The sequence below is a fragment of the Phocoena sinus genome, chromosome 1 (assembly GCF_008692025.1).
Source record: "Phocoena sinus isolate mPhoSin1 chromosome 1, mPhoSin1.pri, whole genome shotgun sequence".
NCBI lineage: Eukaryota > Metazoa > Chordata > Mammalia > Artiodactyla > Phocoenidae > Phocoena > Phocoena sinus.
In genome coordinates, this window is record NC_045763.1 from 100,540,610 (window position 1) to 100,559,630 (window position 19,021).

The 19,021-nt window shown below is 55.7% G+C and overlaps 3 protein-coding genes across 16 annotated transcripts in view; 1 reads left to right on the plus strand and 2 right to left on the minus strand.

The window, feature by feature from the left end:
• Window positions 1-65: 65 nt before the first annotated feature.
• RHOC (ras homolog family member C) lies at window positions 66-6,542 on the minus strand. 7 transcript variants are annotated; one of them, XM_032635021.1, is made up of 6 exons: window positions 5,822-6,232; window positions 4,099-4,271; window positions 2,697-2,860; window positions 2,036-2,156; window positions 1,578-1,708; window positions 66-670 (listed from the first exon to the last, which is right to left on the minus strand). In XM_032635021.1, exons 3-6 carry the CDS (start codon window positions 2,850-2,852, stop codon window positions 497-499), a joined length of 582 nt encoding a protein of 193 aa, XP_032490912.1. In that variant the 5' UTR covers window positions 2,853-2,860; window positions 4,099-4,271; window positions 5,822-6,232; the 3' UTR covers window positions 66-496. The 7 variants fall into 7 exon arrangements, with proteins under 7 accessions (XP_032490912.1, XP_032490932.1, XP_032490900.1 ...); XM_032635041.1 differs by having other exon boundaries at window positions 4,163-4,240; window positions 5,822-6,213; XM_032635009.1 differs by having other exon boundaries at window positions 4,099-4,240; window positions 5,822-6,173.
• Window positions 6,485-19,021, plus strand: part of TAFA3 (TAFA chemokine like family member 3) — a 29,176-nt gene continuing 16,639 nt past the window's right edge. For 2 of the 5 annotated variants that reach the window (XR_004350389.1, XM_032635056.1), the window contains exon 1: window positions 17,021-18,337. The gene's annotated coding sequence lies outside the window, so the exon portion shown is untranslated. Of the gene's footprint in view, window positions 6,881-17,020; window positions 18,338-19,021 lie in introns of those variants that run through there. The other 3 variants (XM_032635088.1, XM_032635065.1, XM_032635079.1) reach the window with 3 other exon arrangements.
• On the minus strand, window positions 8,783-16,944 carry PPM1J (protein phosphatase, Mg2+/Mn2+ dependent 1J). Of its 4 annotated transcripts, none has more exons than XM_032634898.1 (10): window positions 14,249-16,939; window positions 12,524-12,638; window positions 11,510-11,797; window positions 11,111-11,223; window positions 10,751-10,835; window positions 10,045-10,163; window positions 9,778-9,841; window positions 9,514-9,621; window positions 9,251-9,402; window positions 8,783-9,106 (listed from the first exon to the last, which is right to left on the minus strand). In XM_032634898.1, the coding sequence occupies exons 1-10, from the start codon at window positions 14,572-14,574 to the stop codon at window positions 8,959-8,961; spliced, it is 1,518 nt and encodes a 505-aa protein (XP_032490789.1). In that variant the 5' UTR covers window positions 14,575-16,939; the 3' UTR covers window positions 8,783-8,958. The 4 variants fall into 4 exon arrangements, with proteins under 4 accessions (XP_032490789.1, XP_032490807.1, XP_032490798.1 ...); XM_032634916.1 differs by having other exon boundaries at window positions 8,798-9,106; window positions 9,307-9,402; window positions 14,249-16,944; XM_032634907.1 differs by having other exon boundaries at window positions 8,798-9,106; window positions 11,138-11,223; window positions 14,249-16,941.

Sequence of the window (19,021 nt, forward strand, 5' to 3'; positions counted from 1 at the left end):
AGCACCCTGGAGAGATGGGACTCCAGGCTCACAGGGACCAGGAGAGAAAGACAGGAAGCCACACACATGTTGGAGCCTGTGGCCTTTATTCATGCCCTACGCCAAGTACAGCCAGATGCAAGGCCCCTGCCCAAAGCAGAAACACCAGGGGCCCGGGACTCTGGGTTACACCCTCCAAGTCCCCTACCCCACATACTCTCCTGTGAGCCAGAAGTGTATAAAGTGCTGGTGTGATGATCCTCTGGGGAAGGCCAAAGGGATCAAGAGCCCCACCCCTGGACGAAGGCAACAGGAGGAGGGACTGTGCTCTGGTTCCCAGAGTGCTGAGACGGGGCCTACAGCCACCACCATCAGGGCTGGGGAAGCGCGATGCAGTCCTGGGCAGGAGGGAATTGGGAAAGGGAGCCTTCAGCAGGGATCCCTAATAGGGTGGGGCTGTTGGGGGCAGGGGGAGTTTCTGCACCCCTGTGAAGGGAGGAGGGGAGGCTTGGGGATCTCAGAGAATGGGGCAGCCCCTCCGGCGCTTATTCTTGCGGACCTGGAGGCCAGCCCTAGTGGCCATCTCAAACACCTCCCGCACCCCCTCCTTGGTCTTGGCTGAGCACTCAAGGTAGCCAAAGGCACTGATCCGGTTTGCCATGTCCCGGCCTTCCTCAGATCGAACAGGCTCCTGGGAAGGTAGAAGGAAAAGTGGTCAAAGGAAGCTGCTGGTTAGGTGCACCTCACCCATATTTGTAACAAGAACAAATATCTCCTCCAGCCCTGACCCCACAAAGCATCCAAGCCCCGGCCACCGTGGATGGCTTCTAGGCTAGAGACCCAAGACTCCTATTTACCTTCAAAATTCTCCCCATTAGCCCTATACCCCACGGTACACTCTTCTCTTGCCTGAGTGAGGATCTACCATCTCCTGACTGACCTCCCAGCCTCTGTTCTCACTTTCTTCCAATCCATCCTCTATGGCTGCCAGAATCATTTTTCTAACATGCTGACTCTGACCATATCTGTCCCCAGTTTAAAACTGCCATAATTATGTTCAAAGAATAGTCTAGATTCCTTATCCTGGCAGCTCTCCCTAATCAACTCGTCCTCTGGCTAGAAAGCCACTTACCAGGTCCCCAAATAAGCCAGCTCCCTCACTCTGGGCCTTTTCCCAGCCACTTAGAATACCCTCCGTTCCACATCCACAGCAGCCCACACACCTCCCCAGGTATACTCTGATGGCTCCACCTGCATACCTCAAGCAAAATATCTACTCTAAGAACCCGGTTCCCTGAGGGCAAGGATTTTCTCATTCACCTTAATAGCCCCGATGCCAAACAGTGGACAACAGACAAAAGGCCAAATGACCTTGGACAAGTCACCGTCCTCTGACAGTCTCATGGAATATTGGGTCAGACCCTAAGGGCCCCTCTGGTTCTCCCTCACCAGGGTAGGGGTGCCAGGGGGGTAGGAGGTGGACGCTACCATCACTTCTAACACGGGGAGTCAGTAGGAGGGAGGCTCCTTCACCAGCCCGCAAGCCCTCAGAGGGCACCTTCCTCCCCAAGGCCTCCCAGCCTGGCGGCTGCGCCCACCTGCTTCATCTTGGCCAGCTCTCTCCGGGTATGTTCATCTTGCCTCAGGTCCTTCTTATTCCCCACTAGGATGATGGGCACGTTGGGGCAGAAGTGCTTCACCTCCGGGGTCCACTTCTCAGGAATGTTTTCTGCACAGACACGTCCCAACAGGTGTTGGTGCCTCCACTTAGGCTAGAAGGCTTCCCCTGGGTCCCCTTGTCTCTGCAGGGCGGTCTTAGAGGCTATTCAGCACGATAGTCCCTTTCACAGGTCAACCCACCCCCACGCCCCTCACAGTACACACCCTTCCCTGAGCCCTCGGAGGGCCAGAGTCACCACAGGGAAGGAGGCTAACGGGGCTCCCCGGCACCCCTCCCACACAGCTTCTGAAGATGGCTGAAAGGAGCCAAGGCAAGAGCTCCCTCTGGTTGGTTGATTCCAAGGGATTCTCAGCCCCCTCCCTCCAACCCCCTCACCCAGGCTGTCGGGGCTGTCGATGGAGAAGCACATGAGGATGACATCAGTGTCCGGGTAGGAGAGAGGCCGCAGGCGATCATAGTCTTCCTGCCCTGCTGTGTCCCACAGAGCCAGCTCCACCTGACACACAGGGCCAGTGCTTAGCTAGCCTGAGGGCCCCAGTTACACACCCCACACCCTGCCACCCAGAGGTCCTATCTGAAATCCTGGTCCCTTAGGTTCACTGAACATCTACCTATTGAACACCTACTATGTGCCAGGGATAGTGCTAATCATTGTCACACAACATAAACTAAGGTGAGTTTCTTAAATCCTGAGACAACAGCGTTTGATCTTTGTGCAGTTTGAGCTGCCATCGGGAGCGCCACTATTTTATTTAATACTCATAAAAACCCTTCGAAGGAGGCCTTACCATTATTTCCATTTCACAGCTGGGGGAGCTTAAACCCAGAGGCAAAGGGACTGGGCCCAGATTACAGAGCCAGCGTGTAAAAAACCAGGAGGTTATCCAGATTTCCTAAGACTGCAGTTTCACTTCCTAACTTCCACTGGTTCCAGCAGGGAGAGTGAAGCAAGGACATGGGTGGATGGTGAGCACGGACATCCCAGGTCCGTAAGTGAAGGGGGCAGGCATGGTTCCAAGGGGCTCTTCGCCCTTACCTGCTTGCCGTCCACCTCTATGTCGGCGATGTAGTTCTCAAAGACAGTAGGGACATAGACTTCTGGGAACTGATCCTTGCTGAAGACGATGAGGAGGCAGGTCTTCCCACAGGCCCCATCCCCCACGATCACCAGCTTCTTTCGAATGGCAGCCATGGCTGGGGCTGGTAGGGAAGAGGCAGTGGGGATGTTGGGAAAAGCCAGTAAGTCCACAAACACTTCTCTAGGGCCCCCAAGCCCTCCCTGGAAACCGAGGCATCCAGCGAAGGGAGAGGAGGGAGGGAAAGGGACTTGCTCAGGCATGTTCTTGCCAAGAACCAAGTGGTCAGGCAACTGAGCTGGAAATTCCTAATCTCAAGGTCAGGGACAGGTCTCCCCCATGGGTTAGAATACAGAAATGGGAGGTGGAAGAACCACCCACTTGGGAGCCAGAAAGCATGAGTTCTAATCTAATCCACTCCCCAACTGTGGGCCCCTGGACACCTAGAGGGGTGCTCAGGGACCAGCGATGTGTACAGAAGGGCAAGCTTTTATCTATTCTACATACCAGGGTTTCAAGTCAGATGTATTTGTTACCAGGATTTCGATACTTTTTAAAGTTTAATAATTGTGAAGGTCCAATCTGGAACACACTGTCCCAAAGTCAGCACAAGTCATGCCTGCCCAGCGAAAAATGAAGAGTCCCTACCCATATGGGTGGGTAAGGGAAAGAATATTTATCACACCCCTAGGTGCCAGGCACTATGGTGGGCATTTGGACAAAAATCACCTCCCTCAGTCCCCAGAAGCCTGGAAGGTAGGTAGTGAGCTCCCCATTTGGACAAACTAGGAAAGTGAGATTCATTGAGGTTAAGACACGAATTCAGAGTTGTGGCAGGGATGGCACTCAAAGCAGGGCTGTGTGACTCTAGAGTCTGTTGCTTTTCTACATATCACCCCAGAGGTGGGAAGGAGAGCAGAGGGAGGGAAACCCAGACAGAGGGCAGCGGCAGCAGCCAGCAGGCTTCCCTGGCCTACCCTGTCCCGGTCCCCAGAGCCCCGAGTCACACAAAGGAGGCTCAGTCCAGGCAGTGCCCACAGCCCACATTCGGGCAGCCTGCCTTCCTCCCCCTGCTTCCTACTGGGCCTGGAAGCTACACTGGGTCACTCAGCCCCAGCCAGGGGACAATGACCACACTGTAGGGAGCCACACATCTACCACAGCAGAGCGACTGAGAATAATCCACTAGGGAATCACCTCCACCCACTCCCTGGAACAGCCCCTTCCTCTACTCAGTCCAGCTCACCCTGAGGCCCTGCCCACCCCTCCCTGTGACTCAGGGCAAGGAGTCAGCTTCCTGGGGTTTCCATGTGTCCCCTGCCCCCAACACACACCAAAGAGCATCTGCACAGTTCATCACACCTTCCCAGCTTCCCCGCGCCTCAGCTGAGCCTCACTTCCTCCTTCCCTGGGGAGAGGAGCTGACCTCCAGTCGGCTGGAGTTCCCAGGCCTACAGCTGAGGAGGAAGAGAGGGCGGGCTCTGGGCCTGAGATGAAGTCGAAGCTGTTGGGAGAAGCAGAGGCTGGAGCCTGTGCTGGGAGGAGCCCCCAAAAAAGAGACAAATGAGGGCCAGTCCCAGCACCAACCACACAGGGAGTAGTTAAAAAAGAAGGGGACGGTAACCTGATCTCTGCCCCAAACCTGGCTTTTTCTCAGTCCCACATCCTGTCAAACTAGGCTGAACTCCTTTACTCCCCACACACCACCACCACCTCACAGTCCTGCCTTGGTCTGCCTTTTAGGGAGCGAATACTCCAGCCCAAGGCAAGCTCTCTTCAGCAGTGGGGTCCCGGGTGGCCTCCTTCCCCTCCACACACACATGCACAACAGTGGGATGGGGGCAAGTGGATATGAATCAGAGGGAACTTATAGGAGTCGAGTGCACGGCCACACTCTCCCCATCACAACAGGGGCTCTCTGATACCCCCAAAACAGGCAAGAAGGCATTCACCCTGCCAGCAGATCCCCTCCAAAAATGGAAACCACCCTTCAGAAAAGGGGGTCTCGGGCTTCCCTGGTGGCGCAGTGCTTAAGAATCTGCCTGCCAATGCAGGAGACGGGTTCGAGCCGTGGTCCAGGAAGATCCCACGTGCCATGGAGCAGCTAAGCCCGTGCGCCACAACTACTGAGCCTGCGCTCTACAGCCCGCGAGCCACAACTACTGAGTCCCTGTGCCCCAACTACTGAAGCCCGCGTGCCACAATTACTGAAGCCCGCGTGCCCTAGAGCCCTGTGCTCTGCAACAGGAGAAGACACTGCAATGAGAAGCCCGCGCGCGCACCGCAACGAAGAGTAGGGCCCGCTCACCGCAACTAGAGAAAGCCCCTGTGCAGCAAAGAAGACCCAACGCGGCCAAAAATAAATAAAATATTAATTTTAAAAAAAAGAAAAGGGGGTCCCCTGGAAATTCCACCCAGGTGACCAGCACCCTCACCTACTCCCACAGGCTCCATTGGTCCAACTGTGGGAAGACAGGCTGGGGTAGCCTCAACCTGGGATGGGCAGTATTGATGGAGGGATGGAGCACATTCACCACTAGGGTGAATACCAATTGCTTAGGCATGAGTATGCCCGCCCCAGGCAAGGCAGTTTAGGTGGCACCAGACGGTGGTGGGCAGAGGCCAGAACTCCAGGGCAAGGGCATGCATTAAATGACCTAGAGCCCCCCATCTCAATTAGATGTTCCCTTCAGGCTCAGAAGAGTAGTTGGCCCAGGCCAGGCCACCAGGCCCAACGCCAAGATGGCGAAAACAACAGCTCCCTGTGAGAGGCAGCCCCTGAGGAACTGCCCCACTGACCCTAAGAGGGGCAACCAAACCCCACACGGGGCCTGGAATGACCCTGGAATTTCTGGGGCCTTCCCTGGAATAAAACAGCTGCCGTCTCCTCAATCATTCTCTAGATTTCCAGATGAACCAGGTTCTGCTGTACCCTGCCCACCACCCCTGAGGTCTAAGGGAAGAAATCAGATACCTCCTCCTCAACTTGAAAACCACACACACACACACACACACACACACACGCGCGCGCACACACATGCACACACACGCACACACGGGCTGGATCCTTCCCAATCTCCTGTACCTCCACTCCAGGCCGGCTCCAGAAACCATCTAGGGCGACATCCAGACCCCCGAGGCAGTGGCAGCCCCCGCGGTCACACCCGCCCCTATTCCCGCCACTCCACCGGCCCGGAGGGGGCGATTCCCACCTCAACCCGGACTCGGGCCCAGACCCACACCCAAGCCCAGGTTCACAGAGGGCCGCCAGGCCTGGGAGCTAGAGCGTCTGCGCTGGGGCTCCCTCGCGGACACCCAAGTTGCCGTCTCTCCCCTCGCCCGGCCGGGCAGGTTCCGGGAAGCCGGGAGAAGGGATCTGACTCCGACTCGGACACCAAGAGGCGAGAGGCCCTGCGGGGCAATTCCCGGGGCCCCTCACTGCAGCCCAGGAGGGCAGGGAGGGGCCGAGCCGGCCCGACCCCCGCACCGCCCAGACGCCGCGTACGAGGGAGGGCAGGCGGCCCGCGCTCGGACCAAAGCCCCTCCCCGGCCGGCGCCCCGAGCTCCTGCCAGGCGGAGTGCCCTCCTGGGGATGAGTTCCCAGGACGACTCCGCCGCCCAGAGCCCCAACCCGGGATACCTTCCGCTCCGCCGCTTCCAGCTGCGCGGCCGGTGCCGGAGGCAGAGACTGACCCGAGGGGCACCGCCCCGCCCTCCTCCAGCGCCGCGGCGGGGAGGGGCGACTCGCGGGGAGGGGCGGGCCGGGCGGCCCTCGGCTCTGCCCGCCCACGGCCCCCACTCACGGCCCCAGAGGGTCGCCCAGCGAGAGTCCCCGGGATCTGGGGGAGATGCTGGGACTGTGGAGGAGTGGGCAGCAGGGCGAGGCGCGGCGAACGGGACCCCTGAGGACTCTGCCTCTGCCCCACCTTCCAGCTCCTAGTGGCGGACCGGCGTCGGGAAAGTTGAGAGGCGCCCGGGGTGGGGTCAGGAAAGGGCCGCTGCTGCCCTCGCGTGGCCAACCGGCCACCCGCGCCTACATCACCTGGGGCTTCGCGGGAGGCGGGACTGGAAAAGACGGCTTCGGGGACGCCCGAGGAGGAGGCCGCGGAAGATGCCCACCCTCTGCTCCTAGGATCATTGCGGAGTAAGTACAACCCGCCATCATCCCCCCAGGCCTGGAGACCTTTCAGAACCTTTGAGTTCAGGGCACTTGGTTCCACCTCACAATTCCCTTCCTTCCCCCTACCTGGAATTTCCAACTCCTACCCATCCTTCCACCCTGGAATCTTTCTGGATCCCCAGCTGGGAACTCAGTTGCCACCCCCGTTGTATTATTTCTGTGCCTCTAGGGACACCTAGCCGGGCCTGACTTGTGCGTTGGGTATTTACCAACTGGTGTATCTCCTTCCCTGAAAGGTAACTGAGGAGGTGGATGGAGGATGAGGAAGTCTACTCACATTTTATTAGCTTGTGCAGGGAACACTACATAGCTTCTAATAGTCATCACAGATCTCTAGGTTAAGTGTACCCACCCCCTTTTGCCTGTAAGTAAACTGAGGCTCGGGTGGAGTTAAGTGGCTTAACGTAAGTGGCTTAATTTTGCTATTTGTATGTGGCAGAGCAAGAACTCAGATAGTCAGGCCTGTCTGGCTCCAAAGCTGGTCTCTCTCTCTACTGCCCACTGTGATCCTCCAACCTGTCCCTTCCCACTGTCTGGCACAGTGTGTGGCACATAATAGATTTCCAACAAATACTTGCTGAATGAATGAATGTTGGAAGTCATACAGACTTTAAAGATCTGAAGAGCAACCCACACATTTGCTAAATGATGAAACTGAGGTCCAGTGCAGTTTGGTCCCAGGCCTCTTAACTGGCTCACTAAACTGAGCTATGTGCTCAGTTCAGATCAGTTTCTGCCTTCAAAGAACTTACAATCTAAATTTCAAATGCAGACAACTTAAAGATAAGTAATAGTTATTGAACCCTTATTACATGGACCTGGCTCTACATACATAAACTACTTTAGTCCTACAACTACCTCCTGAGGTAGTACTGTTATCTCCATTTTTCCAAAAAGCAAATTGAGGCTCAGAGAGATTGCAAACCTAGTGTTGGGTTTGGCACCAGGACCCAAACAGCAGGACTTTCAAGCCCCTGTTCCTTAACTGCTACTCCGTACCAACTCCTCATATAGACAGTTACAGTACAAGAGGTGAGCGCTATAGTGGGGGCATGCCTGGGCTGTGGAAGGACAGGTGAAGCCTTCAGGATGAGGTGATGTGTAGATTTTAAATGAGTTGGAGCTCAACAGAGCTCCACAGCTCAACAGAGTTGTGGAAAACACAAGGCGGGGTGGGGCAGAAGACAGGGCTGGAGAAGGAAGCAGTGGCCAGATATGAAGGTCCTTGTATGCCATGCTCAAGAGTTGAGTGTCAGTTTTGGTCTAGGTGCAGTAAGGAGCCACCAAAGTATTTTCTCAGAGGAATCACCAACTCAGATTCACCCTGTGGAAAGGGCTCCCTGGCTGCTGTGTATATTATACATTGGGGAAAGCAGGGGAGTGGCTTGGAGACAATTAGGAGGCTAATATACTGAAGGACTAAGGTAGTGCCTGTAGAGATGGACAAATAGAAATATATTTAAGGGACTTCCCTGGTGGTCCAGTGGTTAAGACTCCACACTTCCCATGCAGGGGGCACAGGTTCGATCCCTGGTCCCCCGGGGAACTAGAATCCGCATGCAGCACGGCCAAAAACTAAAAAAAAAAATGTTTTTTAAAGAAATATATTTAAAAATATATAATCAACAATACTTAGTGATTGATTAGCTTGATGAGGAAGAAACGGAAGCCAAAGGTGCTCAACTCCAAGAATTCTAACTTGAGTAGCTGAGCTGGTGCCCCCTGAGATGATGAGCGGGGAGAGGACATATTTGTGGGGGAAATAATGAATTCAGTTGGAGGAATGTTGAGTTGAAGTGCCTGTGAGATGTCTAGATGTTCGGGAGACAACTGGGACAGTTTTTAGTCAAAGAAAATAAAGACACACACATTTATCCATCTGGTTTATTTGCCAAGGGCTAAAATTTTGGATCTAACTGGCACCCCTTCTTCAGTTAAATTGCCACTAAAGAAGGTCAAGGAGACAACTTCAGAATTTGGGTTGGGAGAGGGATAAGCATGGAGAGGCTGGGATGGTGGTGGGAGGTTCGGGGCTGAGCCCCTCAGGAGTAGCTGCCTGGCCCTCCCAGGGGGATGACGAAGACCGAGATGTCATCCCCGGAACCCAGCTTGTTGTTGGGGAGACGCCAACCACGGTCCCGGGGGGTGCCCCGGGCCCCTAGGACCAGAGCTTGGGCCAGAGCTGTGTACCTGTCAGAAGCACATGTGCACATTCATGTACCAACATGTACATGGGAAGATGGATACACAGGCCCTCATGTGGGTTCCCAAGCATTTCTTCCCTGTGTCCCTTCCTTCCCCATCGTCATCCCCTTGCTGCCATACAACCCCTACCTGCTGGGGTCATTGGGCTCACAGGCTGACAGCACCCTGTCCACAGTGGCAGCTACCTCACAGTCACTGGTGACATCCCACAGCCCATCTGTTCCCAGGACTAGCACGTCATCTGGGCAGTGCTCATACTGCGTCAGGTCATACACTCGTACCTGGTGGGGAGAGAGGGTGCAGAGGGAGCTTGGGGATAAAGCGACCTTGGGAGAGAGCTAGCCTGAGACCCCCAGAGCAGGGAAAGCTAAGGAGGCTCCCATGTGGCTCACCTCAGGGAAAGAGGAGAGGAAGGGCTTGATGGGCAGGGTAGAACTGCAGACCCTGAGGTTGTGGTCTCCCAAGCCCCGGGTCACCCCAATGGTGGCCATCATTCGAGCCTAAAGGAAATGAGGAGGGGACACTACTATAGCCTTCTCCCAGTCTCTCTGGGACCGGGGACCCTTTCCACCCCTACCCTCAGGTAGAACCTCCACCTCCCTAGACAAGTTGTGGTGGGTCCTCCTGCCCTCTCCCACCTCTACCATGGAGTTTACCTTTTTGCCCTCCCCACAGACCAGAGGAAACCTGAGATCCTCCAGCTCGATCTTTTTGTAGGCCCTGGGGAGGGGGGAGTAGAGGAGGCATCACCCAGGCATCAAAGTCCCTCTCCCCTAGGAGCCACACCCCTTACACAAACCCCTTAGAAGGGCCGCATTCCCCCAGCTCCCAGCCTGGCCCAGCCTCCAGCTTCCACCTTGCTGTTGGCGAGGGACTGGTTGTGTTGCCATGGAAACGGGCCCCAGCTCTGAGGGAAGTGTTACCAGCCAGTCATGTTCTGGTCCCGGTACAGCATCCTCTGCCCCAGCTCCTTAGGCTGAACTCTGCGGGGGAACTCAAGGTGGGTGAATTCACCACCCAGCAGCTCTGGTTTCAGGAAGCCCTGGGGTTGGGAGCGGCCAGACAGAGCAGAGGGCCAGGGGGCATTAGGTTTACAGTACACCCTGGTGTAAAGGTGATGTTAATTATAGCAGACCCTTAAATGGAGTTTACTGTGTACCATGCATTGTTCTAATATTCACATATATTAGCTCATTTAATCCTCACAACAACTTTTAAGGCAGGCACTCTTGATTTATGGAGAAGTTCAGGGAACTGTTGAAGATCACACAAAGTACTCAAACCAGGATTCAATCCCAGGCAGCCCAGGCTCCAGAGCCATTGCTTTAAAGCACTAAGCTATCCTGCCCCTTAGAGGCCTTTGCTGTTTCCTTCCCCCACTCTGACTGCACTTCCTTCCTCAGTTGGGGCCACAGTGGAAGGCACTGGAGCAGCCCACGCTCTTTCCTGCCACATCCTCCATACCAGCTCAGCCCTACACTCCATAGTCTGTGGAGTGGCCTTCCCAGTAAGCTCCCAGTAAGGAGCGGTCTGTCTGTGTTGTGAGGGTCGGAGAGTCCTTGGGACACAGGGTACAGAGAGGCACAAGATTAGTAAGGAATGGGAGTAGGGAGTTTAGTTCCTACTTACAAGCATCTGGAGACGCTGGCGCTCAGTCTCCGGGGTGAACTCCCGGGACATTGGAATGATTTCTCCATTCCGGACAATGATGGCTCTGCCCAGAGAAACAAAAGGTTTGGGCTTGGCTCTCTACAACCCCCTCACATAAAGAGTTCCAAAAAGACAAGGCCCTCCCTTAGAGTCCCTCACCCAGACCCCCAGTTTTCCTCCCCTCATAGCTATTTCAGGCCCTTCCTTATGTCTGTGATCCCTCCTGACCCGTTCCAATCTCTGAATGTTAACACCCACCACGTCACTCTCTTCTATTCCCCCATCCCAGAAGCTTGACCCCTCCCCCGCACAGCCTTTTTCAAAGCTCCCACCCCATACCTGCTGTCACCTGCATTGGCTACGTACACCTTGCCTAGCAAGTAGACCACAACCAGTGCACAGCAGCCCCCCTCCACTTGGTGGCCACGCCGCTCCCGGGCCATCTGCTCATCCTGCCATATGAGGAAGGGTCAAAGGGGGTGGATGAAGAAGAGGCTCCAGACACACAGCCACCCGCCCACATCTGCAGAAATAAACTGGCCCAGGCAAGCCACACTGGTGGACAGTAGGGAAGACATCGGTATAACACCCACTTCTCCCTCCCTCTGAACCAAGTTCTGCTCAGGTTCTCAAAGCTGTTATGGGTTCTCAGGGTCACCTCCTCAGGCCACCTGACTCCCATACAGAGTTGACCAAAGTGTCTGCCTGGCAGGCCCTTGGCTCAGGCCACCCACTTACCATGAACTGGAAGGCATTCTCAATGGCACCCACTACCAGGCTCTCATGAGTCACTTCCTTCTGCGAAGACCAGCAGGACTGAGGACCAACCAAGTGAGAGGAATCAGAGGAACCTGGAGCCCCTGGGGTGGACGGGAGGCAGAGGGGAGGTGGCGAGGGGTCCTGGAGTATCTCTACCAGGTCCTTTAGCTGCTCCCGAATGTGGCGATGCAGGAGCCTAGAGGCCATTTCGGCAGCTCTGCCTCCTGCATGCCCATCAAACAGGCCCCAGTAGTAGAAGCAGAGTCCCTGGTGGAGGAAAAGTTGGAGGTGAGTGTGTGTGTGTGTGTGTGTGTGTGCGCGTGTGTGTGTTTGTGTTATGCAGGGAGAAGAGCAAGACTCTGGGCATCCATATAAACATTAGAGAGGAGGTTAGATTTTGGTATTTAAGGCAAATTAGATTTATTCACTCATTCACCAAAGGCATACTATGTGTCTGAAAGCAAAGCATCAAAAAAGTCAAACTCGGGCTTCCCTGGTGGCGCAGTGGTTGAGAGTCCGCCTGCCGATTCAGGGCACACGGGTTCGTGCCCCGGTCCGGGAGGATCCCACATGCCGCAGAGCGGCTGGGCCTGTGAGCCATGGCCGCTGACCCTGCACGTCCGGAGCCTGTGCTCCGCAACGGGAGAGGCCACAGCAGTGAGAGGCCCGCGTACCGCAAAACAAACAAAACAAAACAAAAAAAAATAAGAAAGTCAAACTCAGAGGATAAAAGATGCAAAAATAAGCAATGGTAGTTATTAAATCATCAATGAATACATGAGCATATCTCCATTTTAAGTGGAAAACTAAATATTCACACTGACATGGTAGAATCTACCTAATCAATGCCAGATAAAATTCTGTGCCATTAAAGTAGAAAGCTAGTGAGTTAGGGGGTAGGTCTATCACATGGCTCAGATTAAAACCGAATGCCTAGAATCCCTGGGGATAGGTGTCTCCTGTGGAGGTTAGGAAAGGGGGTGGGGAGCTTACCTGGCCTCGGCTAGGCTCCCTAGGTGCCCCTGAAACACTCCTCCGACCTTCCACATACACCACTTCACAGCAAGCCTGGTCCTCATTGTGCCGGCTCTTGCCAGAGTTGATGACCCTGTCAGGCCAAAGTGACCACATCAGGTTGGACACCAGACAAGGTCCTGGAATAACTCCCACCTGAGACACACATACCCTCTCTGGCCTGCTGGCCAAGCTGAGAAAGGTCACAGCCACCTGGGAACCAGGCCAGAGGGAGGAGAAGGGAGGCAGGGCAAGGCACAAGGAGTACTGCCTAGGTGTTTGTCTCCACCACCTCCTAGAAAGGCCACAGCAGCACTCTCCCACCTCAGATCTCCCATCCCTTCCCTAATGGTATCACTGGGGGAGGACCTGGATGGAGGGAAGGAGGTTTTAATTCCTGGCTTGCCGAGACGCTGCATCCACTCTGACCCCCAAAAACCTCTTCTAGCTTCTTGTCCACAACACCCCACCCCATCCTCATGAGCACACCCACCTTTATCCTAAAATCATCCAGTGAAAGTTTCTGCTGCTTTTTTTTTTTTTTCTTTTTTGGTTTCTTGTGGGATCTTAGTTCCCCCCCCCCCCCCACGAGGTGTCAAACCCACGCCCCCTGCATTGGAAGCATGGAGTCTTAACCATCGGACCGCCAGGGAAGTCCCAGTTTCTGCTGTTTGGCAATGAGTAGGTGCTCCGGCACAGATCAGGAAAGAGGAATTGAAATAGGGTAGGAGTGGAAGCCTCCCTGGACTGCGCAGGAGCCACATAACCACAAACTCTTCCCAAATAGGAAGTTAAAGGAGCCGGTAGTGGGGCCGCGGGTCCACCAGCCACGACCCTCAGCCCCTCAGCGCCCCCATCTCCCTCAGTGCGCTGCTCTCCCAGCAGATGCATTAAAAATCCACCGGCCCTGTAGGAATCCCCTAGTGGTCCAGTGGTTAGGACTCCTCGGTCTCACTGCCGGGTCCCCGGGTCAGGGAACTAAGATCCTGCACTGCCAACAACCAACCAAACAAGCAAAAAAAAAAAAAAAAAAAAAAAATTCACGCAGCCTTGGAGCAAGCCGGCTGCTGCCGCCACTCCCACCGCTCTGGCCCGGAGGTCCACTTCCTTGCCTGGCCAGGGCAAGTCCACCCGCCAAGCGGTGTTCAAAGGGGGCCCTCCCGCTTCCCCGGGTGGCCCCCTCCCCCGCCCCTGGGGAAGCCGGCGGCCGCCTGGTGTCGCGGGCTATTTCTGGGTGTGGAGGGGGAGGGGAATGGTAAGAGGGACAGGGAACTGGGGCGCCGGGGTCGGGAAGCCCAAGGAGTTTTTCCAGCCGCCATCTCCTATATTAAAAGGGACCCCCGCTCCTTGAAATCTCTCCTCCCTTAGCCATTAAACTACCGGGCCGCGACTGACAACTGGCCAACTCATCGTTCACGGGCCCCCCACTCTCCGGGCTCTGGGAGAGAACAAGGTCCTGAAGCGGCGCGGGTGAGGATAGTCAGCGAGCTAGAAAGTCCTGAGAAAAGCTGCACCCGACTTGAGAAAGGGCTGGGAGTGGGTGCGGCCCGAAGCCCAGAGGACAGCAAAGGTCCTGGGAAAAAGGAGCTCCTGGCACCGAGAGCGGCGAAGGGGGGATGCGTCCCAGCGCCCGGGATGCCAAGGTGGGGAGGAGGTTGGGAATGGGAGTCCCATCCTGGTTAGGGTACCCCCGGGGGCGCTCACTCGGCGTAGCCCGTGCTCCAAGGCAGGCGACGGCCAGTGTCCGGGGGGCTTTGCACAGCCCGGCCAGCGTGGTCGTCGGCGCGTCGCAGGCCCCCAGGGCTCAGCTGCAGAAAGGTCGGTCGGCAGAAGCTTGCTCGAGCCTCTACTGTCCTCGCGGGTGCCGCACTCCCGCTCCCAGCCCTAGCCGGAGGGCTTCTGGGAGCTTGTGGAGGGGCGGCGGGTGGCGCCGAGGTCGAGTTGGGCAGGTCTGGCGACTTGGGGCGCGGAGGCGGGGCGCCCCCAGAGCTCACCAGGTGCGCCACGGCCGAACGCACCCGGTTTAGCATGCTGCCTCCCTTCCCCGCCCTCGGCCGTGGCCCCGCCCCAGGACAGGCCCCGCCCCCTAGGGCTCTCGAGGGGCGGTGCTCGCTCCGGTCAGTTCGGCCCCACCATTGGCTCGCGGCCCGCAGGGCCGGTACCCGGGGAAACTACCTGCGGCTCTGGGCTACCCCGGGAACAGCCCCGCCGGCTCGCGGCCTCTCCCCCACCCCGTTCCGACTTCTCCCGCCTCTGTTTTTTGGGGGGGAAGAAGGGTCTGCTGTTGTAGGAAGGGGACAGAAATCTTATTTCAGCCTTGCTCTATATTAATCAGCTAGAACTTCCCTATTGTGACGGGAGGGTGGTGTCTCCTCGCCCTGGGTTCGTTGTGGCTAGCCTGCCCAGAGGGTGATGGAGCTGATGATCTCCGTTAGCGACCGCTGGGTGTGAAGCTCCGGTTGTGGTAACACCTCTGGCTGGGGCTGCCGGAGTGAGAGTGAGGGCCAGCGAGCTGGTGCTGGGAGTGGTGTAGAAGTGGTAACAAGGCAGGCTGGAGCCAACCATCCTGAATTAGGGAGCTGGGTAAGTTCCCGGATTCCCGAGGGCGCTGTTCCCCGTGAAAACCACCGCTAGATCCGGCAGAACAGTTACCACTCCGACTCCACTTTTTTTTTTTTTCAGGACCCAATTTCCGCCCATAGTTGGACCTCCCCTGACCACAGCAGAACTGTTGATAAGGATAACAATAACTACATTTATTGAGGACGTACTAATGATAGGCTCTCTACAAAGCACGTTCTATACTTTAGGCCCTTTACACTGCACACTAACCCTGCAAGGTAGGTTTTATTATGTTCGTTTTATGGATGACGCAGGACTGGACGCTCCTGTCATTTTACATGACTTGTTCCAGGAGGTCAACAGCCAGTGGGAAATTCATGCCCATGTCCGTTCCCCAGCCACCCACACCGATTCTTAAAAACCAAGCTGATTTATCTAGATCAGAGAAGAAGGGTTAAGAGGTAGGTGAATAGAAGAGGAGGGTGTTCCTCCTCTCCCACCCTCCTCCTCTTAAGGCAAAGGTGGAGAACAGTCCAGGTGAACAGCTGCTGTGGCTGCCACCTGGGGGAGACAGAGGCCAGGCTAAGTCCCTGCCTGAGAGGGGAGGGTGGTACTGACCTAATGCTGGAACTATGTTCCTAAGCCTGGGAATTGATTGTTAGGCCTCAGAGACGCCTCCTACCCCACACATGGTTCAAATGGGGACAAGGCCCTTATGGTCCTAATGCAAGTCAGGGTAGTCCTCAGGGACTGGCACCCAGTTCATGGTGGGGATTCCACCTCTGGACTCTGTCAGCTGGGTGCTTCCTGATCATGACCCTCTCTGTTCCTGGCTAGACTGTACCCCCAGAAGGGGTGTCTTTTCTGGTACCTTCCAAATAAAAATCTCACAATGGTCGTTCAGGTTTGTAGAATTCTATAATTATGCCTGCACTTTGGGCAGAGAGAAGGAAAAAGAAGAAAAGAAAAAACCAGAAAAAGTCAGACCCAAAGGCACATAGAGTGGCAAGCCAGACAGGGAGATAAAGAACATGCTGCTGCTATGGGTATTTCCCTCCTGTTTGAGAAAAACTGGAACCAGCTCACAGATAAATGGCATAAACAATGGCAGCAAGCCATAGACAGAAGAAAAAATATAACATTCTGGCTATTTTTATTATTCAGTGTTTCTGGGACAGTTTGCTTACCACTTCTCCGTGTCATCCAGCTCCATAATCCCTGCTCTTCACAACACCCATCATGGTGTGACTGCAAGTGGGCCACAGAGCCAGGGCCCAGAGACCCCCTAGTTCCAGCAACAGATGGTCAGCAGGGATGTCAACAGCTCCCTTGGGCTCTAGAACAGCCCTCCGACCGTACCCAAATCCTAAGACTCTCCTCTCCCTGAACCTCTCACCTCCTATTCCTGGCATCATCATACCTCCTGCATCCTCAGACTGCTCCAGAACCTGGTGAGAAGGTCACCATCTCTACTCATCCCTGAGGCAGTACAGAGTGAGAGGCAAAAGGGAGATGGAGTGGGAAGAAGCAGCCGTGTAGGTTATTCTTTGCTGAGAACTGCTCAGAGGCTGGTCCTGCCAGGAGTGTGCGAGACCTCAGCTAGGGGTAGGAAATGGGTATCCTCAAGAGAAATCCCTTTAGGGACTTCCCTGGTGGTCCAGTGGGTCCAGTGAGAACTGCTCAGAGGCTGGTCCTGCCAGGAGTGTGCGAGACCTCAGCTAGGGGTAGGAAATGGGTATCCTCAAGAGAAATCCCTTTAGGGACTTCCCTGGTGGTCCAGTGGGTAAGACTCCACTCTCCCAATGCAGGGGGCCCGGGTTTGATCCCTGGTGGGGGAACTAGATCCCGCATGCATGCCACAACTAAGAGTCCTTATACTGCAAATAAAAAAGATCCCGCATGCCACAACTAAGACCGGGCACAGCCAAAATAAATACATAAATATATTAATTAGTTAATTTTAAAAAGAGAGAGAGAGAAGTCCCTTTATCCTGGGCCACGTGCAGTGGCTCAGAGCCAGGAACTGGGCTTCTTCCCTTTGCCTCTCCCCTCCCCATTACTCCAATCCCAAAGCCCTCTTAAACTAAGAGGAGTGTCCTTCAATCAAGAGACAAATTCACAGACCACCACTTCCTCTCTCATTTGTCTAATACTTTCACATCCAGAATCTCACCCTGTAAAAAATTACACACTATACAATTGCAATTCAATTGCAATCTTTATGCTGAAGAAACTGGGTCTCAGAGTTTCGTTCCCAAGTTGGGGTTCATACCCATCATCCACAGGCCTACCAAAGCCCTCCTGCCTTCCAGGCCCCTACCCACAAGCCTCCCCTGGTCGTTCCTGCCCCAGAGGACACCGCTCCTGGGGTAGAGATCATTTGCTATTTCCTCCTGGATTTTAACATTTTAACACTGAAGGGCTACCATAGCAATCTAAAAGAGCATTGTCAAATAGGATTTTGTGCAATGTGGGAATATGCTATATCTTTTCTGCCCAGTACAGTAGTCCCTAGCTGCATGTGGTGATTGAGCACTTGAAATGTTGTGAGTGTAAATGAGAAACTTAAGATGTTATTTACCGTATCGGACAGTGCAGTTCGGGAATCTTCAAGGGTCAAAACCCGTGAGGGTCTGGGCTATCACTCCTCACACTCAGCAACCCACCCCAAGCCCCAAGACCTCCGTAGTCTTGAGGGACCACTCTGCCTATACCAGGGACCACATCGCGGGGTCTGGCTGTCCTCTCTTCCCCGGTCTTGCCTCGAGCGCCAGGGGTCGCTGTGCCCGCGGGGCCGGCGGAGCGCTGTGCGCGGTGCCCGGCGCTGTCCGGGAGGCGGCGGCGGCTACGCCCGCGCGGGGCTGGGGAAGCGGGGGCGGCCCCGGGCTAGGAGGAGGAGGAGGCGGCGGCGGCGGCGGCAGCCGCGAGCTCCCAGGCCTGCGGGCGGCAGCCTCGGAGGGACCCCGGCTGAGCTCTGCAGAGCTGGCCGAGCGAGCCCGGAGCTCCCCTGTGCCCAGGGCGGGCCCCGCATGACCGTGATGCCAGTTTGGTCAGAGCCCCTGCGCCTCGGGGACGCAGCAACTTGGTGAGGGGGACAGGACTCCGGACTAGACAGCACCGGAGCTGACCGCTCCCGCCTGCAGCCCGCCTTTCGGAGTCTCGATCCCGGGCTCAGAGGCGAGGAGAACCTCAGGCCGGCGGGTGGAACCCGTGGGTACTGCCGTGGGGCAGGTAGGTCCCAGGCGTGGGAGCTCAGAATTGGGAGGACTGAGTGGGCGCGGGGCAGGGGCGGGAGAAGGCAGGGAAAGGTTAAAGGATCTTGTGGTTTACATTCTCAACCCCATGCTGGTATACAGGGGTTTGGGAAAAACAGCCTGGGAAACTGAGGCAGGAGTGTGGAAGCCTGAGAACAAACACCAGAAGCTTCTTTTCTCAAGCTCTCTCTGAGGGAAGGAATAGAATGCCAGAGAAGGCACCCCAGATGCCCACTCCCGGGTCTTTTGGGTCTTGGGGTTCATAGGAGAGATGGGAAAGTGGGGTTGGAGGTGCGGCAGCTCAGGGTGAAATGGGTTGGGGGACTGCCGGAGAAAAGGCACATCTGCCTTTGTAATGATCAAAACAAAGGTTCCTGAAGGGGGCAGGGAGAGGAGATACCTACTCAGAAAAGAGGTACTTCTAGAAGCTCTCTGCCCGTGGAGCACACCCATCCCAGGGATTTTGGCATCACTTCCTCCATCTGCCCCCGCAGTCTTTTCTGGGCTCTCACTCTGGGGAGCTAGGACACATGGCTCTTGGTACTTCTTGAGCCCCACCATCCTACCTGCCTCAGTTCCACCTCCCTCTGGAGGTTGAGGGAGGGGAGGTCTTGGGGAAAATGGAGATGCTTTGGGGCTGAGGCCGCTGAGGCTCAGAGAC